Source organism: Cheilinus undulatus, linkage group 2 (genome assembly GCF_018320785.1).
Source record: "Cheilinus undulatus linkage group 2, ASM1832078v1, whole genome shotgun sequence".
Taxonomy (NCBI): Eukaryota; Metazoa; Chordata; class Actinopteri; order Labriformes; family Labridae; genus Cheilinus; species Cheilinus undulatus.
The window spans coordinates 17,517,413-17,544,031 of record NC_054866.1 but is presented as its reverse complement, the minus strand read 5'-3'; the positions used below and the strand labels follow the sequence as shown (position 1 = coordinate 17,544,031).

The 26,619-nt window shown below is 38.2% G+C and overlaps 1 protein-coding gene across 3 annotated transcripts in view; it reads right to left on the bottom strand.

The window, feature by feature from the left end:
- The window catches only part of LOC121524842 (ubiquitin-associated and SH3 domain-containing protein B-like), a 62,917-nt gene that overhangs the window by 12,513 nt on the left and 23,785 nt on the right, over positions 1-26,619 (bottom strand). For 2 of the 3 annotated variants that reach the window (XM_041810364.1, XM_041810372.1), the window contains exons 2-6: positions 4,084-4,137; positions 2,349-2,535; positions 2,036-2,234; positions 1,454-1,623; positions 336-544 (exon numbers count right to left, since the gene is read on the bottom strand). In XM_041810364.1, coding sequence (XP_041666298.1) covers positions 336-544; positions 1,454-1,623; positions 2,036-2,234; positions 2,349-2,535; positions 4,084-4,137 — 819 coding nt within the window. The remainder of the gene's footprint in view (positions 1-335; positions 545-1,453; positions 1,624-2,035; positions 2,235-2,348; positions 2,536-4,083; positions 4,138-26,619) is intronic. The other variant, XM_041810380.1, reaches the window with a different exon arrangement.

Below are 26,619 nucleotides of genomic sequence, written 5' to 3'. Positions count from 1 at the left end.
CTGCCTTATCTTGAGAATAAGCTGTGATTGAATTATGCTCGATTAACAATGAGGCTTCAGCTGATGACCAGCAGGGCTTATGATTAAACTCATAAGAATTCAGAACTATAAACCTTGTGGTGCATTTATCAGTGAAATTACTACAATCCACATATCACCACAAAACACAAGTTGTTGCAGAATATTATGAAAGCGCAATAAGAATCTTACTTTAAACTCCTCTTCAGTTAAATAGGTATTTCAACTGTATTTTGTATGAAAATGCTGAGGATATTTGTCTTGTTAGGGTAAGTGATAGCACCTTTTATAGCAGTGTGAGGTGCTCTGCTGCTCACCCGTGAAAGACCCAGGTGTCTGACTCATCAGCCAAGCTGACGTAGTTCTCAGGCAGCAGACCAGACAGCCCTGACCCCAGAGAGGTCCCGTACACCCAGCCCTCACTGGTGCTACCCTGATCCACCGCAGACATGAAGATAAAATCACCAGGGACCAGCTCCAGCTCGTCATCGTTCTGAGGCATGTAGGGGTACATCACACGCAGGGTCTGCAGAAACACAACAAGCAGGAGTAGGGTTATTTACTAGAGCTAACTCCTGAATTTCATCTTGATAAGTTTAGGGCATTCAGGTCCTGGAACTTTCAGGAACTTGCCTTTCACATATATCTGCACTGGGTGAGGGCTCAACATAACAGCTACTCAAAACATCTGATTTTGGACAAATGAAAACTGTGCAATTTCATTAATGTGGTGGTAGAATGTCTTCTCACACTGTACAAGTTAATTGTTTATGACATACAACCACAGCTCATGAAATGTGTGCTAACACTTTACAGTTTGATTGTCAGGGATGTCCTTTAGTTCCTATGAGTGAGCTAAATCAGGATAAGACATAGTTTGAAGTCAGATATATAGTAACTTCAAGATTTATTTTCATGTTTCATCAACTTAATTCAATTTTATTATATTAGTTAAAATATTTCTTTTCTAGCATAAAATAGAACTAATCTACTTATTGAGGAAAAAAACTCATTATATACAGTATTTAGAGTGTGGAGATTTATACCTTAACGTTTAAAGTCTTTGTTTAATTTCCATTTTTAAAGTCGTGAATACAATTCTCTTGTGAGCTTGTCTTTATTTAACGTAGTACCGCTGTTTTCCAATTTTGGAAGCTTAAAATCTCTGTCTGTGGAACACTCTGCACTCCCATACACTTCACTGCCAACAATGCTTGAAATTCAGCCCTTCCTTAAAATCAGTTGTGTGATGTGGCTTTTTTTACATCCACAGCTTCCATTCCTGACTGCATACAGATTTTCTAGCAGGATTCTGACAGGAAAACGCTGGATAAATTCAGAGTGAATGGATCCACATATTTGCACCGCATATGTATAACACAATGCCAGGAAAATTTCAGGAATGCAGAGCTTAAAAAGAGGAAAAATTCATAACCTCATGATTTGCAAAACGAATGTCCCGGGAGAACAACACTGCAAGCCAATCACAGCCCAACTTGACCTCGATGCCCTTGGCCAGTTTCTCCAGAGAGGGAAGGTGATTGGAGGGGAAGTTATAGGCCAGAGTTACATGGAGCTGCTTCTTGTGTGGCTCAACATGGACTTCTGGAGGAAAAACATGAGATATAGCTTTTAATTTCATTGCACAACCAATAATTACCAGTAAATAATCAAAATCCATCTTTTTTTCTTTTTACAAAGGAATAAAGCTGGAGAAGGAAAAGCAGCATTAAAAACAAAGAAAGTACAACTGATATTGTTGGACACTAAAATCTGTCTCTCTACCATGAAATAGAAATGTGATGGAGCATTAGGGCCAAAAGCACGGCTCTAATCTGATCTGGCTCTTAGCTGCCTGAATTACTGTTTTGCAGTTAGTTGTGTTTAAAAAAGGCTGCAGTGACAGATTGAATGAGCATTTTAAATAACTTAACATGACCTCCCTCCTGACCTGTCATTTTCTGCTTCTGGTTGGTCATCAAACATCACCTGGTAAATAAGATGATGAGCTGCTCACCTGCCTTCCTGGCAGCATCTGCTGCAAAGTCAGCGGCAAACTGCTTGAGGACCTCAGCCACCTGCTCCTCCACAAAGAGGCCAATGAAGTTGGAAGATGTGTAGAGCTCTAGAGGCAGAGGGCTTGGAAATCGACCCCGCCACTGTTGGACGGTGGCCTGGAGGGCTTCACATAAGGCTTCAACTTTGTGGTCAGCACACTAGATAAATGAGACAAGGAATTAAAATGGGAAAGTAAAGTTAGAAAACATTTCGTTTACATTTAACCACATAAATTCACTGAGAAAAAACGGCAGATTTAGCTCAAAGCTCACCATGAAGAACTGGCAGAGCGTGATGTGAGGGAAGATGTTGTGGGCTTTGTTTTTGCCACATGTGACCCGGCTCTGCTGCCAGAAGTGAGAGAGTTGGTTCTGAAGGGGTCCACTGGGTCTCAGGTAGAGGACAAACTCTCGGGGTAGAGGGTCATCCAGGAATGGGTCATCCACGTGGGAAAAAAGCCTGAGGAGAGACAGAGAGAAAATCCTGCTGCTCAAAATTCTGTTCAGCTAAAAGCTCATGAAAGGCCACAAAACCATTACAATTAACATCTAAAAACTGGTATCATTTAAAATCCAGACTTGTATTTTCATCAGAATTTGTTGTAGATTTTTTTGTTCATGATTTATTTTTTGAGACTTAATTACATGTCTGCTTGTGTGATAAAAAAAAAGTTTTATCTGCAGTAGAAACAGTGTTTTTTCTTGTTTCGTCACTTCCTATCTTAACCTCTCTTCAAACACTTTACATCCCTATTTAAAAAAGAGCTTTTTGTTGTTAAAAGTTTCATTGCCTCCAGATGCTGATAAGTCAGTGAATAGCTGCCATAGTGTGATATCCTTTGCTTACCAGCAGATGTCGCAGCGCCATTCCTCCAGAGAGGAAAGCCTAAAGAGCTTTTTTCCTCTGTCACACAGCTTGATTCTCTGAGAAAATATTTATTTTGGGTGTCACCTGTGTAATCTAAAATTTTGCGCTGCTTGTCTACATCCACAATTCCAACAAAGTTGAGACATTTCATCATATCATGAAATATATGGCAGCAACACATCTCAAAAAGGTAGGGACAGGGCCATGTTTACCACTGTGCAGCATCCCCTCTTCTTTAAACACCAGGCCGTAAATGCCTGGTGTTTAAAGAAGAGGAGTGATGGGACCAGTTGCTGGATTTTTTTGGAGAGGAATGTTGTCCTGTTCTTGTCTGATGAAGGATTCTAGCTGCTCATCAGTCCCGGGTCTTCTTGGCTGGATTTTTTTGTTTTATGATGAGCCAAAGATGGGACAGTTCAACACCTGGACTCTTCTTCTGTGAAGCCATGCTGTTGTGATGGATGTGATAGTTGTCTTGTTGAAGTGGTCAAGGCCTTCCTCGAAAGTGATGTGGTCTGGATAGGAGCTAACCCTGCAAAGCAGATGGATACGCCCGTTTCCTTGTTTCTCACCGGCGAATCCATCTCGCAAAGCTCCCATCTGAAACGTTCAGGGCCAGTTAGAAAGTGACAGGACCAATCAGCTATGAGGGGCAGTACTTTCAGGCGCGGCAGAGTCGTGACATAAACAAGCAGCAGCAAGAGCTGATGCAGTTATGGAGGAAGAGGTTAGCGTTCTCACAAGACTAGTGCTTTGACGAGATTAAAAAAAAGGATTTATGAGATTTGTAAATCACTGTAGTCTGGGGTTTTGGGGGGTTTTACACAGTGCCTCAAGTTTTTTTAAATTGGAGGTATAATTATTTATCCTATTAGATGCTTGATTGGGATTTCAATTCAGTCAATACATTTGTACTTTTAAAAGCCTTATATAACAAAGGAAAAAGTGTCTTAATTTGAAAAAGATAACCAACAATAAAAGTTATATGTTTATTACATTTTAAAATATTTATAATAATTACTAGGAGTTACATACATCAGGGCATTTATCAGTAAATGATCAATATGATTTACAAAAGTGTACTTTTCCAACTTCCAGTTAGACATGTTATCATGTAAAATGTTTGATGTTTTAACTTACCAGTCACATGCTGCCTGCACACTCCGACCTCCAGTTGACACCAGAGCTTTCAGTCTGTCAGAAAGCAAAAATAAAAAACTTTTACAACACAGAAAACATTTCAGAGTTAATCTTTTATATCATAAAATGTGTGTAGTAGCTGTGTTTAAATAAGTGCAATGAGGCAAAAGGAAGCAGAGAGACAACTCTGACTGCTTAACAGAGCGGAGGAGCAACGATCCTGCTCTCTGAACATGAGTCTGCATCCACAGGGCTTTTGTTGTTCAAAAGGATAAAAAGCATCCAGATCGGTGATTTCTTTTTATACTTAGGTGCAAGGAGTAGGTAAGCCAGCTCACTTTAATACAGGATTTTCAAGTAAAAGTCAATCACATCAATCTGATCCAGGTACAGATTTAAAAGGATTACAAGATCTACATCAAATAAGGGGACTACACACCGCTTACTAAGCTGACAGGGGGCGCCAAAATCCAAACAGAGACATCCTCACAGCAACTATAAACTCAACATTTCATGCTTGCTATTGAAGCTATTTGGTGTATTTATGAGGACAAATCCATCTTTTATTTTCCCTTACATGACCAGTGCAAACCATATCTAATTTTTCACAGGGGCAAAACTGCTTTCGAGGGCAAAATGCACATCAAAAAATATCTTTATAAAATGCTGTATTATTTCACTAATTTAACACTTTTCTTACATTTTATTCAGTGCAGACCGTTATGAATCCAGCTCTCTGCAAGGATCAGAATGATAATGAGTTTAGGATCGAAGATATCCCACAGTTTTTACCAACACAAACTGATGATTTCACACACTTTAAAATATGGCTTACCTGATGATACTCAATATTTTTCCTCCAACCTTTTGTCATGATTGGATTTAGTTTTGAACAAGGGCCCAGATGTTGCATAGTGATCTCTTCAGTGCTCAGTAGCAATGATGATAACATTCATCCTGACTAACAGTTACCTCATTTTGGCGCTTAAAGGTGTGAAAAGCTTTTATTAGCTCCTGTTGTTGAAATGTTTTACTCTTTCTTCTTTTTAACCCTTTTCACCAATTTTAACCCACTGCTGCTGCTTTTTGCCACTTTTAACCCATTTTTGCTACTTCTATTTGCCACTTTTGTCCCTCTTATATTGATTTTCCCCCATTTTCCCCACTTTCTTGCCACTTTTAACATTTTTTTTTTTGCTGCTTATTGTCTCTATTTGCCATTTTCAACCAATTGTTACTGTTTTTTTTACCTATTTTTTGCCATTTCTTTTTGCCATTTTTAACCTATTCTTGCTACTTTTTGTCCACTTTTAACCCATTCATGCTACTCTTTGCCCTTTTTTCCTCTTTAACCAATTATTACTGCTTTTAACCCATTTTTGCCAATTATTTTTGTCACTTTTAACCCGTTGTTGCTGCTTAGTTCCCATATTTGCCTCTGTATATCCATTTGAACCTACTTTTTCTTTTTTTTTTGCCCCATTTTGCACATTCTTAGCCACTTTTAACCCTTTTTTGCTGCTTCCTGCCACTTCATAGCAATTTATAAACATTTTCGAAGCTACACATCTATTTTTGTAATTTTTTTGTTGACTTTTAACCCACTTTAAGAATTTATTGTCTCTTTTCACAATTAGTGAGGTGTGACATTACTTTCCTGATCGATCATATCAGTGCGCTCATGTAGGCGGTTAGAGCATGGAGAGGTGTGGCTCTGGGACGCTGTAGATCATGGTTCAGCCTTCCTAAGCCATTGTGGAACAAACTCAATGAGCCTAAGAGGGGTTTTACTGGACCAACCTGAAGGGTTGACTTGTGATAGCCAATAGTACGGACATAACTGAGTTGCGATATTTCTTCACAGAGCACATCTCTTCAGTCGGATATTATTAGGGAATCTTGTGTTTACTTCAAATCCTGATCCCAGCAGCGGGCTGGATTCATGTGGGATTACAGAAAAATGCCTGAAAACTATAAAATTCCTGCAACAATACAACATTCTCATACTGTAACTGATTTTATAAGACTTCTTTTACTTATATTTTTCTCTGGAATGCTTGTCTGTGTCAGCGAGGAAGTAGATACAGTACAAATCATGGCTATGGATTAATCAAAGATTTATTCTTATTAAATATTTCACTAAATAACATCTATCTGAAATATTAAATACAGCATCTATGAATATCTTTCAGCCTGTGAGGATTCATGCGTCCTGAGAAAGTATGTTGTGTGAAGGCTGTTTTATAGCACTCGTCTTTCAGTACAAATTTGGTAATCCTTCTGTATATTGAGCGGGTTAATTAAATCCAGTTTCTCTTCAAACAGTCAGCGTAAAAGTGAGCTGGATTACCTGATACTTAGGTGAAAAAAAAAGGGTTCTGGATCATTTTTATGGAGATAAAACCTTTGAACCTCTATGGCCCTGGAGACTTAAGACACATAAAAGGAGAAGTGTTGTGCACCTCTTCAGAAAGAGTGACACAGCTGGAGCGAGGACTTTATAGAGGAGGGAAAAAATATGGAAAAGTTGAAGTGGTTGACTGAACAGACCTGCCACAGGAGTTTGGTACAAACAAACAATGCAGTGGAAAAAAGAAATCTGCTGAATTATTCAGAGTTTTCTTTCCTGCAGTGAATATCTAAACAGAAATTCAGCAACTTGGACAGAAAACACATCATTAAAGAAATGCAGGGGTTTTTTTCTAAAAGTGTGAATAAACTTTCAATCTTTGCCCATACTCTGGTGATTTATTCTATTATATATTGTCACATTTATTAATTTAATTTGAGATTACTTAATGCAAAAGTCACTGTGCAGTCTCGATGCTATTTAGTCATGAATGAAGCAGTGTTGATGATTCCACTTGCCATCATTTACCAAAATGTTTTATAAATTGCCGTATTTACTTTGTGTAAACAGTTTAAAATGTGTTGCTATGAGTTACTGCTGTGAAAGCTGGTAGTTTGTGTAACATGAGCGCTCCCTGCTGTCTCTTTTCAGACTTACAAATTAAAACCCATGTCCTGTTGCTAGTCCGCATTATGCTGTCCCCAGCATAGACTGGATTTAATTATTTTTTTAACGAGACTTGCTCTAAAGTTTTGGAGCACTTTTCAGTGCTGATCTGAGCAGATGAAGATTGTCCTGTAGCAAGTGATTTGATTGCATGCTACTCCCGGCGCTACATCTCTTCAAGGTGAAAGTTGAAGGAACCACATTGTTTTTATGTGATGCAAAATGCCGATATGCATTTATCTTATGTTCCCCTTCCATGAACTGATGAATTTTTTACACCAGTGATATCATAAAATTATGTTTCGTCACAGACTCTATTAGACTTGATAGCAGCAGGGATGCACAGTTATATTGGTATGATACCAGTAAAGACAGATATGAAGATTTCTGCATATATTTACAATGATATTTTGACTAGAAAATCTGACTATATCAGCTGTAATAAAAGCCATAATATCAAATAAGTTAGTTTACATCAGCCCAAGTCTTTCTTTATTCGTTACCGTTCCTTACACTGTAAAGTGTGCTTGTCCATCCTGAAACTTAAAATTGTGTGTTTTAAAGACTAAAATTTTAGGTCTGAACAGTAGCATAATGTGGGGCTTTAGCCATGGCCAGCAGGTCTTGCAATGCAACTGCTGCTGGCCCCGGCAGAGGAAAGCAGCACTAGCCTTGCTGCCCTTGACTGCACACCTCTGGATCTGAACTAGGGCTAGTCGCCCCGTGATACGATATTATCACGCTACTTGGGTCACGATTCGATAATATTGCGACATTAAACATTTTGCAATACAGTGAGTATTGCAATCATATATTGTAATCTATATAATTTTTTCAACTGCTTAGCTAATCATTAGTCTTGCCCTCATATTTGTCATATTTCCGCAGAGCTTTATTACCTCCGCCAAGGAGGTTATGTGATCGGCAGGGTTTGTTTGTTAGTTTGTTAGCAATATAGCTCAAAAAGTTGTGGACAGATTTTGATGAAATTTTCAGGAAATGTCAGAAATGGCATAAGGAAGAACTGATAAGATTTTGGGAGTGATCCGGATCACCGTCTGGATCCAGGAAGTTTTCAAAGGATTCTTCAATTTTGGGAGATAGGGCTAATGGCGTAGGTCTGAGCTCTCCAAGTGCTTTTCTAGTATTTTCATGCAGCACTTCTTGCTAACCTCACGTGTCATGTCCATCTAGTTTGTGCCCTTCTTGCCTTCCTAATGCCCTTCCCCTGGTGCTGCTATGTTTGTTGTCCTAACTTTCTCCTGCTCTACGACGGTCACCTCTACGACCTACCTCTATATCATCTGAAATTAATTTCATATCTGATATCAGCAAAAATCTAAAATTTGGCATCTCTAGATAGCAGTATTGATAAGCTAAAACTTTTGAGCTGCTTTTCAGGTTTTTTTTTTAATGCAGAACAAGGTCTTTGTGGACCTGGGTTTCGTTCTCTATCTGTATTGAAAATTTTAAAAAAAGCAGGACGTTTTTCAAAATTAATGCTAGTTTTGTTTAAAGCTTGAACATTAAGACACATAGAGGACTGCATGTACAAAATGCCTCATTAAAGTTTACTTATCCCTTGTCAGTGTGACTGCATTTCCTCTTTTCAGGTGTTCATGTTTAGTTTCTTTCACTGAGTAAGAACCCCAGTCAGGGTCAACAATTTAGTTTTTCTCAACAAACTGGTTTTTCTTATGCCTTTCACTTGTTCACTTGTGTTGCCCAAACTAAGGGTACTTTTGCTATTTGGATTAAAACCTGCTTTTGTTTTGAAGAAAATACTTTAACACAACAATACTTCTAGTAAATCCAAAATTATGACACAAGCATAGAAAATAGAATAAAAAATAAATAAAAATAGCTAAAGGGGGTGGCAAAAATAAAATGTTTGATACCAGAAGGTACAGACTACTTCTGACTTGTCCAATGAGCTGTCTGCAAGTTTTTTAGAGTGAAATAACATTTAAAGGTGCAGTCGTGTCATTATTTTCAATCACTGCAGAAGCAAGATTGTACAGCGACTGATATTCAGCTGCTGCCCCGCAATAGCTTATTTAAATGAGTTTATATTAGACTTTAATCTTAGAACCATTAGAGGGTTAACACTGACAGCCTTACTTATAAATAAAATATAAGACAATGTAAAAAAAAGATGGCTAACAAATTCCTAATTTTGTTAACAGCAAAGCCATAACATGAGTACATTTAGTGCAGTAGAGCTACAACAACCTCATCATTTACTCTGGATGAGTGATGATAGCATGGCAAGATGATTTAAGATTCTTCCACAGTTTTTTAAGCTAAAGGTCAACATGTATCAGTGAGTAACTCTAAATTAATGTCTCAATCAGGAACTGAGAAAGACAAAATTGAGTAACACAGCATGGCTCACCAGTGTGTGGGCAGAACAATACAGAGCACAAGTCAGAGGAAGCATCGGTTCCCCAGCGCTCACTAAGCAGCGTGTGAGATTGTGAGATGACACACAGAGAGTTTGTGTGGGAGGACGTTTACACAGACGTCTTTCAGCAGAAGGATCTAGTGGCCCCTCTTTACTAAAACCAAGGACTCCCAGTTAACTCATCCACGTCTCGGCAGCACAGAACCTCACACAGACTAATCAGGTTTTCTGCTCTGTTAACTTCATGTTTGCAAACTGCTTTCTCTGTCTGAATGAATAATGAGGTCGGTCAGTCACTTGGAAATAAACAAAGATTTTTGCACTATTTCATAAAGGAGTGAGTTACTGATGCTAAACTCTGATTCTGACCGCTCCTGAATATTTCTTTCTTCTCAAAAACAACATGAAAAAAATTTTGACAACAGCCACCAAACATATGAGTCAGCAGAAATGACTCAAAAAGCTTTTGAAAGGCCAGGGTTGGTAGTTTTTGTAATGTGCATGGGCATACTGAGGTGAAAACATACAAAATTGACAAATGCAAAGAAACTTATGTGGATGGGCTGTGAGGTAGGGTCCAGGTAACTGAAACTAGTAGTGGTGGGCATATCGATACTGCAGCATCGATGTATCAATAATTATTTAATATCAAGAACTTCAACAGCAGTCATGCCAAAGTAGTACTTGAAAAAACTTTAATGTTCCTCTTCTGACTTTTTTCAGTCATTCCCTGTCATCTTTGTGCCAAGACAGTGCCAATCAAATGCCTTCCATGTCATGTGACAGTGAAGACCAATCAGATGTAAGAATCAGACACAAAATAAGTGGGTACGCACTCACAACGCCTCCAATCCTCAGTCCTGTATCAAACTGGAGAGTATGACTTTCTGGTATCATTTCCCACTAATCATCAAGACGAGTAAATGTTTCCAATTTCTCATCAGTTCGTTATGTGAAGGATGATGCATGAACATACCGTTACCAAAAGGTCAGCACCCTTTCTCTGTCTGACGATGCTGCAGAAGACTTCAAATAAAGCCAAAGCTACATGGAGCTAATCATTAGACAGTTATTAATTTTTTAAAACTATCTTTACACATGGACATTGAAATGTGTTAAAATCATGTTCATGATTATTTTAAAGCATAATTTTTAAAGTTATTTTAGAATAACTGTATGTTTATTCAAATCATTCTCACTGTGAAAAACAAACTGAAAAAAAAATTGAAACAACAAAAAAAAAACAATGAAGATGCCCCCCTATCGAATGTCCCTTAAAAAATTGTATAAAAAAAAATTCCAGAATTTCCATGAAAAAAACACAAAAATATTAAAGCCCCCTCCACCCAAAATCCGTATAACTTCAAATACATTTCTGAAAATTCTCATGATTTTACATGAACATTTCCAGCCAAAGTCCCCAAAACATCAAGGTAATTTTTTAAAATCTCAATGAAAACACCTAAAAATACAAAACAAATTTCCATGAAAATGCCAGGAAATTTTACTCTTTCAGCCCCCTATACTTTTAATATCCACAACTGGTGCCAAAAATAAAATTAGGTTTTCCTCTTTAAGCATCATTCATACTAGAACTACATCCACTTTAGGTTTATTAAGCATTGTAATTCTTTTTTATGATTTATTTTAATTGGACGTTAATAACAACTTGCTTCTTCTCCTCTCCTGTGAGCTCTCTGTCTTTGCACATGGCCTTTATGTCCTTATATGGGCATAAAAGGGGGGCGTTTCTCTATGGTTATAAGGATAAATGTGCATGTGCCTCCAGCTTAGGAGCACCTTGCATTCAACGACTTGAGAACACTGGTGTGAACAATTTAGCAGTTTGTGAATGAGGTCCATTGATTTCTCATGCATTTTTCTGATCTACTGATGGAGAAAAGCAGTTAAACATTGACCCAAGCAGCCTGGTCTGTTTTGCTACAGTGCATATACCAAACTCGACACGTCAACATAAGTGTTTCGATCAACAGCCAAGTTCAAGGTTGACGGCGTCTCTTTTGTCAGGGCCTTTACCCTCTGGAGACTACCAGAAGTTTTTCAGCCAATAGGACACTGACAACACGACGAGGCACTTGTGGCAACCCTAGTACCTGAACGGACGGTACCCTAGGCTGTGGATACTCAGCACATGCTTCTCTCATGACAAATTATTTTCCCATGCCATGATAAAATGCAAGGACACCCAGAGCACAGCTGGGGTTGTGTCAGCCCTCCTGCTTTACTCGCCTCATTCGTGCCTTCCTTCATCCTCAATTTTTGGCCCAACATGCCAAAAAGTTCTGCACAGTACTGCTTGTACATATACTGTAATCTTACTTTGAATTATTTTTTTACTTTGCACTTTATTTTTTCTTGCTTATTATCATTTTAATCCTAATTATTCTGTTTTGAACATACTCTCAGAGGCATGCCCTAAATACTCTTTGAAATTTTATAAAAAGTTGCATAAACGAAAATTTTTAAGATGTTTGATGCACAACAGACATCAAAGAGAAATGCAGAGACTCCTCCAGTCTTTTTTCCTGTCCTTACCTCAGCATCACCTGGAGGCTCAGCTGATAAGCAGCAGAGGGAACAGCAGATCAGATAATTCATAAGAGAGACACAGAATCTAATTAGTCGCCACTCAAAGACAAGAGCTCGTACCTGCTAATGTGGATTTAATCTCTAGGGAACAGGTAGCTTCCTCAGCAGAGAATAGAGGCACCTCCAGCTCTCACATGAGTGAGAGCAGAGATGCTCCGCAATAGGGAAAGGCATTTTTTCCTCATCTTAATACCATCCTTAACCAGGTTCAGCAAGGGGTCAGAAGCCTACCCAAATTACATCATCTGCACCTCTTAAGGGTGCATTTTAATTTCAAGACTTTCTTTATCCATGGTGTTTGATTTTCTCTTTATAGTGTCTTTTAGTTTACCATTATGTTAAGTAGCTCCTGTATGTTGTTCCTACATTACTGTGTAATCTATAGTTGGACTTTCGATTATTGTAAAGGACTGTGTATGGCTGAAGGTGCTGCAGCACCATCAAAAATCAGGAACAATTTAAACCATCAGCTCATAAAAACATCCTAACTCATGCTTATCCTGTTTGTGGGATATTTAGATGTAAAATGATATATGTGACCACATTTTGTTGATTTACTACAGGCTAACTGTTTCTCACTTGTTTATAATACCTTCTGCTAATTGGAAGCTCACACCAGGCCAGAGTTTTCTGTCATTGCTCACACATTAGTAGGTTTTCAAAATAGTTGGAGTAATCCAAAGTCTTAGCCTCCTGTCAGACAAATAAGCACACCTAGATGTTATCCTAGATTTTGATGTCAAAGTCTAATATAATTCTCATAATGATGGAACAACAACTAACAGTGTGAGCCTGCAGCACAAATCCCATGAGCCACTTTTAATAGCTTTTCTCACAGACTGATCATCTGAGACACCGTATATCTTAGAACAGAAACACATGCTAAAACTTTCTAAACACAGTCAGATTAATTGTTCGTTTACAGGTAAGGGTTGAGGTAAGGGTTAGGATACCAAAAGTAAAAAGCTGAAAGTCTGAATTGCAAAACCTGATAACAAAATGTTTACTAAAGCCGAGTGATCAGTCTGCTTACAGGAAAAAGCTTGTCCACCATGGAAACATTCTAACACAGCAAACTTATATACCACTGTTAGCTGTGTAGCTGATGGAGCTACGTAGCTACAAGCTAACACAGCTAACATTCCTAAAGATACCAAAGCAGCTATGTAAGCTACGTATCTATGTAGTTAAATTAGCTGTAGCTCATGTTGCTACAGCTAACCTAAGTACCAATAACTAAACCCCAAAGCTAAAGTAGAAATATAGCTAATGTAGCAACATAGCTAATGCAGATAAAGCTAAACTCTTAAAGCAACTATGAAAGCTAAGTATTAATGTAGCTAAATTAGCTTCAGCTTATGTTGCTAAAGCTTACTTAAGTTTAAAAAAATGTAGCCAATGTAGCTGAAGCTAAGCTCACAAAGCAGCTATGCAGGCTCCGTATCTATGTCGCAAAATAAGCTTAAGTTCATGTTTCTAAAGCTAATTTAAATATAGATAACACAGCTACAGAGCCAACATAGATATTTAGCTAGTGTAGCTAATGTTGCTAAATTTAAGCTCAAGATGTAGCTGTGTAAGCTAAGTAGATATGATATCTTATTAGCTATGTTAGCTTTAGCAACATTTGCTGAAGCTCACATTGCCAAAACCAACTTAGATCCATTTGCTTATCTCATAACATTAATCACCTAGCTAGCATAGCTATGTAAGCTTTTGGTAAAGCTAACAAAGCTAAAGTAAGCCACCAATCATATAACTATCTCCAAAATGAGTCTATATATAATTCAATCCCAGACTAAACCTTAACCTTTGACCTTTCTTTCTATTTTATTTATGAAATGTTGCTTAGCCGCTGTATATGGTTATTTAATGAATGTAACTGCTAGACTTTGTTTAAGAGAAAGTTGAGTTAAAAAAAAAATCTTATACTGGAAATCAAAAAACTGCACTTCCTTTCTGAGATAAGGCGAGTGGCTGTCAGAGATGAAGAGACTGTGTTGGATCCACATTGGAAGAGGTAGAGAGGTAAAGGTTGTTAGGCCTTATGTTCATCCATTGCCTGTGAGTGCAACATCTCTAAGATGCTCAAGGAACATTTTACAGAAACTTTTCACAATCGTCAAGGATGAACGGATTTGATTTTGGAGATCAAAGGTCAGGGTAATGCGGTCTCATATTCATTCCTTGCTTGAAAATGTAATTTATCAAGAATGCTTAGAGGGTTTTTATTTCAATTTTGCACCAGTGGTGGGCAGCAAAACCAGAATCAATGCTGTCACTGGTAAATTATCTGCCACAGATTTCTTTTTTGCAACACTACCATCACTAGTTTAAATGCATGCATTGTGTTGAAGTGCACACACGAGGCATAACCAATCCTGTCATTAGCATAGCAGAGTGATACGTGACAGACAACAGACAACATCACAGTCGGAGTCCAGTCGTCAGCAAAGAGCAGCTGGGTAACAAGCGTGGGACTGTGAGTTGCAATGCATCAACTGGGTATTTCTTGAACCCAGCCCTGCAGTGATACATAGAATAACAGTTTAAAAAATGTTTCAAGGTGAGTTTAAACAATGACTCACTGAAGTTAACACAGAGAGGCGTATATAAAACATTTTTCTGTGATCTTAGGCTCAGACATGCATTGAGTATGCATCATAGGCTTGTTTCAGGGGGATTGTTGTGAAAAAGACTGATATGATTATCAGAATACCAGGGACAACACTCAATAAGGATGTAGATTATTACTGAAATTCCTGGCTTAAAAATTAACATTATAATGTGAGAGTGTTTTCCGCTTTTGCTTTTATCTGTTATCTTAACTTATTTAATTACAGATTAGAAACTAACAAATATCTTGTTTTAACTGAGCCTTTTCTTGTATTTTTTTTTTTTAGCTTGTCCTCTCTTAAAAATATCACCAGAAATGAAAATGAAGTGATAAAACATATCTATTTGGGTTCCCTACATTACACCCACGTTTCCTGTTGCCTCTCAGGGTTTCCAAAACTGTGGGCTGCTGTTGTTTCATAAGGCGAACCCTGAGATGAGTCAAACGTGTTGGTTAGAGGGGAGGAAGGGCTTGATACGAATTCTGTGAAAGCACAGAGAAAGGTCTTTTTGAACGCAGTGTAAATGTTGAAAGAAATCAAACATTTAGTCTGATCTGAGGTCAGCTGATTTAGGTGGAAAAACATCTTTGAGTTGAGCTGTGAATCCGGAAACTTCAGTCAGTCCCTCCTCTCTGTCTTTAAATAGAGATGTATGGCTCCATATTGTATAACTCCAGTGAGCCGTACTGTTTGAATAAAATATGTCAGTTCCTATCAAAGATAGAACGTCATGTGACTGATGACATTTAAAGCTAGAGACAAGCTTCACTAAGCACTCTGGTTTTGTCCTAATGCCCCCCTGTACAGAGGCATCATCCTTGAAGCAGGTGGCCTCTCACTACCTAGTTTTTGACTCTATCTACTGTCCTGTCTCTTTAAGAGGCATAAAAGGCAAAAAAAAAATAAAATAGTAGTAGCAATAGAAAATGAAAAAGACAATTAAACAGGCAGCTGAAAGGGAAAAGAAAATATCTGGGATTCCCCCTGCTGACTGGCTGCAGTTTAGGTCTTAAGGTCAGCCTACTCCATGTTAACAGATGAGACATGAGTCAAAACATAACATCAAAATATATGTGAAACTGAAGCTTACACCTGGTAGTCATGTGCCTCTGCAAAGTTTCCAATTACAGGAAAGTTAAACCAAAAGAATTTAATTTTTAAAATTAGGACTATAATCTCTTTAAATTAGAAACATAACTGTGAACAATTGAGATAAAACATTTTTACTTTAAAGGCCACATATTTTACCCCTTTAAGACAAGTATATATAGGCTCAGAGATTCTCAAAACATGCCTGTAAAGTTTGTTGCTGAAAAAACACTCCAGTATTGGATTTTTGCATTTCTGTAAAAACCCTCTGTTTCAGCCCTGCTCAGAACGAGCTGTTTCTGTGTATGTAGCTTTAAATGTCGATAAACTGTCTGACTCCGCCCATGACTACACCCCTCTCAGGAAGTGGATGTGACTCTCCTGATCCTCCTCTCAGCTCAGTAGAGGAGGACGGAACTTTCTTCCAAACAAGAAGGGTCAATCGCACCATTGCACATTCTAAGTACCAAACACTTTGGGTCCTTTAAGGTACTGGGATGACTCTTTGGTTCCCAACCTGGAGTGTGAGACCCTCTTATGGAGGTGCCAGAGATTTCAGGAGGGGGCGGGGAAAGCTCCGTCTTAGGCTGTTAAAATACGATTTGCACATAATAACTAAATGCATGGTGAAATACTTGTAAATAGTTAAGAACATTTGTGTAAAGGTCTTTCATATGGAATTAAACAACAGAAAGAATTAAAACTTTTGGCCTCTTTTATCCTATCTAAAAATTTCTTTTGAACACATTTACACACATGGGCTTGAATAGTTTTCTCTGTTCCATATCAGCCATTCCCACTTTGCACATTAACGTGGCATATTGTTAATGTGTAGTTTCGTTGGACATTATGAGATTTTGAGATTAAATCTGCTGCAAATGATGTCGCAGTAAAGAATTTAAATTATTTTGACTTTGATTTTCTAAACATTTTTTTGAATGGTCGATCTCTCTTTTCATTAGTGGCCTTGTAACAAGAGAGAAGGTGGTTGGGTAAAAAGAGAGCAGATGTACTGCTTGACTCATGTCAAGGTTGGGCAATTTTCATTTTTATTATAAATCTGATTAGACACTGGGCTATGGAGGCATGAAATGGCAGACATCTTCCTTGCTGTAGAGCCTGTAACAGGCACCACTCGCACTATTTAGCCACGGTAAGATAAAAAGGGAACATAAGTCTCTATCCATATATTTTCTCACATGGCAATAATATCGTATAAAGATTAAAAAATGCAAATGTAGTTGACAAAAAAGTGCAAATGTAACTGAGAAAGGGGAGAATATCCTCTTCATCCCCTTAAAATCAACTGCTTGTTGTTAGTAATGGCCATTACCGCCACCTTGTTTGAAAGTTCAAGAATACTTGCAGCTTGGAGGACTGTAAAATAATCTGATACACTAGACAGACTGTCTCACATATCCAGTGCATGAATATATATTTAATAATAACCTGGAAAACTTCCCATACAAATTGTATGGGAAGGGCAAGACTTTTCAAAAAAATCTTGGTGGGTGATTGGACGAACTTTTTGTCTGTCTCTTTCATTACGGACCAATCAGAGTGTCAAGACAAAATGAGGTAATGAGGGATGTTCAACTTCAGTAGTAACCGAAGCACAACACCATAGTTTATGTCAATGGAACTTTTCAGTGGATTAAAATCATTCCAAAGCAGGTTGATAGAAGAGTGGAAACATCATGAAAAGCTTTCAGTGCTGTTTTTTGGCTGAACGCTGAGGTCAGCCCTACACATGGCAATGTCTGTGTCTGAGTAAATAAGAAAGTAAGTAAGTAAGTAACTGTCTGAGTGAGTGATGCCAGTTTGTAAGCCTTAGAATACAGAGTTGCGTTTGCTTGTACTGAATGCTGTCAGTAATGGCTGCCTCCACTGTTTTAACTAGAGTCATACATGCAGAGTTGGGCTATGAGCGAGGTTTACTTGTGCTGAAAGCCCTCTAATGGCTGCCTCCACTGCTCTAAATACTCAGATATAGCTTTAGCCTCTGTTTCACCAGAACTGGACCACATTTATGTATGACAAAGAATAAAACAACCCTAAAAGCTTTCCATGTTGGGAAAGATGTTTCCACTCCTCTGCTGACCTGCTTTGGCATGACTATGTGATAACTGAGGGGGAAAAGGTAACTTCTTGTGTAAATGCCTGTGTATGATGGCTGCTTGGAGCGATTAGCTCTGAATTAATACCAGCAGCACTTAGTCAAAACTTGAAATTTCTTTATTAAAACAAGTGAAGACAGCAACACTAAAAGCTTTCTATAACAGAAAGGGTGTTTTTGCTCTTCTGCCAACCTGCTTCAGCGTGACTGTGTGATAGTTGAATGGAAAAGGGTTACTTGTTGTGCTTGTATTTACGGCCTGCTAGCTGAACGTTAGCTCAGCCTTAGCCAGACCAGCACATTTTTTCATCACAGTTAGCACTGACAGCAACACAGAAAGCTTTCTGCAACAGAAAACAATGCTGTCCCTCTTCTGCCGCCCCACTTTGGCATGACAATCTGATAGTTACAGGGAGAGGGTTAGTTGTTGTATACAGCTAATGAGTTGTTGTGTCCCAGCTATTGACTGCGATTAGCAGGGACTGAGCCGCAGTGGTGCTTTTGTCTGAACCAGACAATGTGTCTAAATCCAAACAAACGTAGAGAGCAACAGTTTTCTGTCACTGAAAAATGTTCTCCCTCTACTCCTGGACTGTTTCGGCATGGCTTACCGATCATGGCAGTGGGCTTGTCCTGGACTGTTAACCATTAGCTGTTAGCTTTGATGTCCCAGTAGGACCGCTGCAGTTTACTCCGACCTTGACCTCTGTTCTTGTTAAACCCAGAGCAGAGATCCACACCGACAGCTTGTCTTGAGCAGAGGAGAGGTTTATGCTCTTTTCTTTTAGGGCTGACAGCCTCAAGTCAATTGGTCGATTAATCGGTCGATGACCTCATGTCCGACCAAAATCCAATTGGTTGAGCTACTTTAATTGGAAGAATACATTTTTTGCAGGGGTGAGAAGGGAGACGTCATGTGTTTTTAATTTTTTCAGTTATCTAGTGTTACAAAACATAATTTACAAAAAAAAAACCCACTATGGATATAACTATTCAAATATAATTTACTTGTGCCTTTAAGGGTGGTTAATTACAGGTTAAATACCCAGAAAGTCAAAACAATGTCACTAGGACCTTCCCCCCTTAGAGGAGAGCAAAGCCCAGGAAACATGTTTATACTCTGTTTCCCGTTAATTGACAACATGTCGAAAAAGTCAGCAGTGTGGCGACAACTTTGGCTAAAAATAATAAAAAACAAAACAAAACAAAAAAACAAAAAACAAACCAAACAAAAAAAAATGAAACAACTAACAATCATGACAAATTCACTCTGCCAGAACACACATTTCAGTCAGGCATTTCAACAGGCATCCCAGGTAGCTGCAGTCAGCCATATACTAGGTTTTTACCTAGTCTTGTTGCTACAACAGCTATACAGCTAATAGCTATACAGTGGCTTCAGCTAAGTTAAACGGCACACCGGCAGAGGCATTTGCTACCAGCTTTCAGTACCACTAAACCCCGCCAGTATATTGCCTCATTCTCCTTAAATGAAGCTGATTGATCAGGTCAGTTTTCAGACCAGACACAATTCTTTCAGACTGGAGCTTTTCAAGATGGATTTGCTGATGACAGACATGGAGTCTGGCCAATCCATCTGCTTTGCGAGGTTCACCGTTAACAGGCATCTCGGAGGAATTTCAAAATGAAAGCATAGCTTAAAAGTGACGATGTAGATCAGTGTTCTGACTTTCCATCAGCCTGATTGGATAATTGTCAACCAATTAATGTACTGAAAATCTTTAAAGAATATTTACTATGCTCGTTTTCTGTGGTATATGTCATAGGCAAGTGCTGACCATGGGGCGTGATGACTTTTACCTTTGACCTTTAAGCTCCAAAATCTAACCAGTTCATCCTTGAGTGAGACTGGGCATATGTGGAAAGTACCGAGATTATCCCTCCTAGTATTTATGAGGAATTGCATTCACAAGCAAAGGATGCACATTAAGCCCATGACCTTGAGCACTGACCTTGACTTTCAAAATCTAATCAGTCCTTAAGTCGGGATGTACATGTGGGCAAAGTTTGAAGAAAACCCTTACACCTCAGTAAAGATATCAAAAGAATGGCCTGGAACGCAAGGGATGAAGATGAGGCCAAGTGACTTTGACCTTTGACCTCCAACATCCAATTAGTTGTTCCTTGGGTCAGGGTGATCAATTGTGTAAAGTTTTATGGAAATCATCTGAGTGTTTCTTAGATATCCCTCTAAAAATGAAAAGTATGGAGGTATGAAATTCCCCAGCATCCCTGCCAGGGGTCTTTTGGCTTTATTTTGTCCAGCAGAATGAGGTGGAATAGTGTGGTCCACCTATATGATGAATGTGACATCTTAATTTAATTCACAGTGGAAACACTTGATTTTTGAATGATATAAAGACAGTGTTAAGCAATCTAAGGAAAAAAATCATTTTACAAAACAGCAAATACATTAAAATAGAAAATATTTACCAGAGTAGACTTGTGACTTTATTTAAACTGTAAGATGTGCACAGAAAAAAAATCAGATTTCAATATTCAGTATCCGTCATGTCTGATGGTTACCTCCCTAGGATAATCCCCGGGATAAAACAACTGCTCCACAGCTGTTTGACAGCCTGACAGGGGCTCTCCACCCTGGAGTTGAGACAGAGAAGCAGGGCTGGGAGCTGACTCAATAAACTATCTTTATACAGAGTATGTTCCTGTGTGATTAATTTTTTCCTCATTACTAATAAAAGCCAAACTAAGCACATGTTGTTTTGAGCTGCTCTGGTTTTTCCAATTCACACCGGGCTGCTGAATCTATCCATCTGACAACATCACAAAAAGAATGCTTCTTCTCTGATTCACGCACTCAAAAGTTTCTAAAGGTGTGTGCTGTGCTCAGAAAGTTTTAACACTTTTCTCATTAAATTAACACATAGAGCCAGTCTGCTATCTTGAAAGGCTTTAAATGTGAGAAAACCACTTGCTCGCTGTCGCCCACAGAGATGTGAAAGTAAGTTTTCCAACCATGGATCCTCAGTACGCTCGACTCATAGAGACAGGAAGAGAAACAGACAAGGCACTGAGCAACACGCCCACGCAACACAGCGCTGTTCAGAGCATGTTTCACTCAATAACTCCAATCTTTATAGCCTCAAGCCCTGAAGCACAATATGTTAAAGTAAATATACAGAGAAGGATAAGACACATTCATAAGTCGGGGATGGAGGACGTTTACTCGCTGGTAATTCTGACGCATTCAGAACTGTTAATGTTGCAGTAATAGAATTAGCAGTCAGCTAATACGCAGCTAACTTTATAGCTGAGGTTATAAGATGTATTTTACGAAAGCTTATTTGTATAGCAACTTTCACAGAACAAGGTACAATAACAGAGTGCTTCACAACAGTAAAAACAAAATTACAAATCAACAGCAACAAAGCATCGAAAAAATACGAAACAACACAAAGAAATTGCAAATGACCAAATCAGTGTTTCAGATGTTCAAAAGCCAATCTAAAGCTCCTTCTTGAAAGCATCTTTCAAAGCTGCTGAGCGTAACCGAAAAGGAAGAGGGTTCCACAATTCAAAAGCATGGTCACCTTTAGTTTTTAAACAAAGACAACCTTTGTCAGAAGACCTGAAGGGTCGACTGGGGATGTGAGGATGGATCAGGCCTATTCATGCAGGGCTTTATGGACAAAAACAAAGAAAGGAGTCTGTCAACATACCATTCTGATAGCCACTCTCATAGACTGTTCATTCAGACAGGAAATGCCTAATTTGCCAGTACAACATATTTGCAGTTTTAGATTTTTTTAAAACTCATTTTTGTTTATAAACAAAGTCTTGCAGTTACATTCCTAAAATAACCACATTGCAAACATTACAGACTAACATAAATTTTATAAATAAAACTGAAAAAAATGGACAGAAGTCAAAGAAGAACTGTTTTAGAAGTAATTAAACTGTGGCTTGCTTTAGCTTTGCTACCTTTAGCTAAAGCTACAATAGCTACACTAGCTACAGAATTAAAATTACTACATAAGCCGAAGTACCTATGTTAGCTTTAGCAACATGAGCTTAACCAAATGTACCTAGAATTAACATAGCTATGTAGATGATGTACCTACGTAGCTTACATAGCTGCTTTGTGAGTTTAGTTTAAGCTACTCTTGCTTTGTTATTTATAGCTAAGTTAGCTTGAGAAAATGTAGCTAAAGCTGACTTAGCTTCACAGTCAACTTAGATACATACCTTACATAGCTGCTTTGTGACCTTAGCTTCAGCTCAGTAAACTCTGTTTTCGGAAGCTCAATTAGCATTGGCAACATGAGCGTTAGCAAACATAGCTAAAGCTAACTTAGCTACATAGTCAACTTAGATACATAACTTACAAAGCTGCTTTGTGAGTTTATTTTAAACTCAGTTAGCTCTGTTATGTATAGCTAAATTGGCTTTAGCAATGGGAGCTTTAGCAAACATAGCTAAAGCTAACTTAGTTACACAGCCAACTTAGAAACATAGCTTATGTAGCTGCTTTGTGAGTTTAGCTTAAGCTCCGTTAGCTCCGTTATCCACAGATAAATTGGCTTTGGCAACGCCAGCTTTAGCAAACAGCTAAAGCTAACTTTGCAACATAGACAACTTAGAAACACAGCATACATAGCTGCTTTGCGAGTTTAGCTTTAGGTTGTTTGCAAGATTGAAGTTGAAATTAAGCCCATGTTGAATCCATCACAGCTGCTGTGAATATCAGTTGCTGTAAATTAAATTTATCAACAAATCTGAAAATGTCAGTGCTGTAGTATGGGACTCTCATTTAACCTAAAGATCATGGAGGGAAATAGCCTATAGGGTTCAATTATAGACACACAAGTACATACACATATTTTGCTGCATAAATTATACACAGAGCTACTGTCTTTCTTTTATCTGCTTTCAAGAGTTCAGACAGACCACAAGTTTTTCTTCTAATGTAAAGGAAATTCACACCGATGCATACACAAATATAAACCGCTAATGGAAAGTCACATGTAGCTGAGCACTTCTGTCACTGAGGGAAATCCCACAGCTCTGTGTCCTCCAAGTGTATGCATCTTGATATTTCCTGTTTACAAATACAACCACAAACACACACACACACACACACACACACACACAGTAGATGAATAAACTTAAATTAACCTACTTTACATTAGCTCACCTTAGCTCACCTCGTTATGTAGATATAATTTCAGCCTTTTATTTGATTGTTTATGAGTCACACAGCCAGACTGCGATTGCAATTGTGATTAGATTTATTGTGCAGCATTATTTCTATATTCAGAAATGTTGTTGATTTTCATTTAAACAGTTTTATTGTAAGTGGAAAACTTCAATGTTGAAAAATGAAGCCAATGCAGCAGTGCAAAAAAACTAAGGCTCTGTTAATGTTCATGTGAGGCTGGCTGCAGAGGCACCGGTCGTCACATACCGTACATACCCCAGGGTTAAAATGCCTGTCTATATATCAAAAAATAAACATGTTTACAACCAAGAATTAAGCTTTTAAATGTATGATGTGCAAGTTTAATGTTATCTTTTTTTAGTCAGCAGTCCCAGACACCCTTTTTTCCACTCATGGGTGACGCTGTGTAGCCACGTAACTCCTACTGAGTTGAATTACTGTACCCTAAATCAAGTGTCCACAGGCTATAAACAAGTTCTTGAGTTATTGTAATTGTATCCATCTGGTTTAAGTGTCTATGAAAAGTATTAACCCCCTTGGGTGTTTTTCCCTTTTATTGATTTTATAAATCAATCAAAATCAATGTAATATGGCTTTTTTGAAGAAAAATACAAAAAAACAAATTCTCAGTTTGAGGTCTGGGCTCTGACTCGGCCACTTTACAACATTCACCTTGTTGTCTTTAAACCATTTCTATGAAGCTTTTGCTGTACGCTTTGGGTCGTTGTCTTGCTAAATCTTCTCCTAAACAGTAGTTCTCTTGCAGACGAAATAGGATTGTCCTCCAGAATTTTCCGATATTTTGCTGCATTAATTTTATCCTCAAGCTTTCCAGGGCTGGCTGCCGAGAAGCAACCCAACAGCATGATGCTGCCACCACCATGCTTCACAGTGGGGATGGTGCAGTTTTGGCATGCAGAGTTTGGTTTCCACCAAACGTAGCACGTCTTCTCCGATGGCCAAAAGGCCTGATTTTGGTCTCATCAGACCAAGGAACTTTCTTCTACTTAACAATGGAGACTCCTACATGCCCTTTGATGAACTCTAGTCAAGATTTAACCCTTTAAAGCCAGGTGTATCATATTTGATACACGCTTCTGTCACACCTCTATCTAATCAGCATGATTAATAATTTACCTACAAACCTTTTGTATTAAAGTTGATAAATTATTTTTTAAAAACCCTCCAGTGGATTATGGGTGGTCAAAAATGCCTCGTATATCATATCTGATACAAAAAAGGAAAATGATATTGTAATTTTTCTCCTACGGATTTTGTTAGAATGTTTAATAAACATATTTCAAAATAATGCAGTTTTTTTAAATTATTTGAAGTATCAGACTTTAAAGGGTTCTTCAACAGTGGCTTTCTCTTTTTCACTCTCCCATAAAGCTTTGACTGGTAAAGAACAGTGGGCAACAGTTGTTGTATGCAAAGTCTCTCCCATCTCAGCTGCTGAAGCTTGTAACTTCTCCACAGTAGTCATAGGTGTCTTGGTAGAATCTCTCACTAGTCTCCTTCTTGCAAAGTCACTCAGTTTGTGAGGATGGCCTGATCTAGGCAGATTTACACTTGTAGCATATTCCCTCCATTTCTTGATGATGGATTTAACTGAATTTGAGGGATCAGTGCCTTGTTTTTTGTGTCCATCCCCTGACTTATACTTCTTAGTTACATTTTCTCTGAGTTGTTCGGAGAGTTCTTTTGTCTTCATGGTGTAATGATAGCCAGGAGTACTGATTAACCAGTGACTGAATGTTCCAGACATAGGTGTTTTTATATTACAATCACTTAAGACACATTCAGACACTCAGGTGATCTCCATTTCACTAATTGTGAGACTAGGGAGTGAATATTTATGCACATATTTTACCTTATATATATATATATATATATATTTTAATTGACATTACTTTGTATAAATCTGTTTTAACTTTTTCTTTTTCACAAAAAAAAGCCAAATTATATTGACTATGATTGATTTATTAAAATCAATAAAAGGTTAACATCCAAGGGTGTGCACACTTTCAATAGGTATTGTACAATTTGATCTCCATTCTCTGATCAAAACACTGTCAACCTTCTCACTACCACATACATATGTCCACTGTGCTGGTTTATATCTAGGAAGTAGTAGACCCATTAACCAGACCTACAACTTTATGTAGGGTGGGCGCATTATAGATTGGACACAACATTTAACCAGCACTGCAGGCTGGCACTGATAAAAAAAAAACAAACAAACAAAAAAAAAACACTAATAGTAAGCTTAACCAAAGTAGTAAAAATAGTATTAGTGAGGGTGACAAAGTGTAATTATTAATTTATGGAATTAACACCTAATTAGCACACATGAACCCATCCCTACTTCAGACCAGCAGAGAAGTGTTGCCTCAGCGTAGTGTGCAGTTGTTGGACTTTGTGATGATTGAGCCTTTCACGGTTCCTGTTCCTAAGCTGCTCTCTGGTTTTGCTGGCAGAAGTGCAGGTTTTGTCCTGGGACTTTTGTTTCTAAATCAAGCCGGCATTGTGATGTGTGGCGGATGGGGATACAAACTTCCTCCCTAACAATACAAGAACTGATCATTGTTTTCCTGTTTTACAGCACATTGTTCCAGGCAGTCTGCAGCCACACAAAAGCACACAAACATACACTTCACTGCAGCTCGAACAGCTCTCTGAAGATCAAGGCAAATCCCTGTACAGATAATTTGTGGTTTAAGCAGCTGGTGGCTTACATTTTGTGCCAAATTGTGTCAAATTTAAAGATTCTGAGGTTCTTATCATCTGGTCTGTTTGCAGCTTTGGAGTGATAAAGCACGGATGCATTGTAAAAGTGTAAATTTCTGCATGAATGACTGTGTTCAGCATGCGAGGATGCAGCCATGAGAACTGCTCTGTGAACCACTGAGCTGTTTTTCCTGTAAAGAAGCTGCACTTAGCTTTACATGCAGCTCCAGATTACATCTCATGTAACATTAAAAGAGAAGCTCAGTCATGCGGCTGATATTTTACCACTACATCAGTGTGGCCATCTTGAAACAGATGATACTCACTCCTGATGTTTTTATACTCTGATTCCTCCTCTGCTGCTGGGAATGCAGTATGCAGTCTGACAGTATCACAGAGTACAGTGGGTGTATAAGACTCACTAAGGCCAGGCATGTTTGATTTGAGGCTGTTTCTGCTCTACTAGTTTTTCAGGACATTATCTGTGAATATTTTAATAGTAAGTTTAAAATATGATTTCTTCTGACTCATCTTAAAAAAGGAGTTTTACCATTATTTTTCTGGTACATGGTTGCATTGGCAGTTTTACCTTTGAGTAAAGGTAGGCCATTGCCTGGGGCCTTGTGCTTCAAGGGGCCCCAAGATGTAGTCATTATTGGCATGCATCAAATATGAGGTAGACATTTAATATTACACTCAGTGATTAAGTGTTGTAATCTAAATTCAAATATTTGCCAAGAGTGAATAAAATAG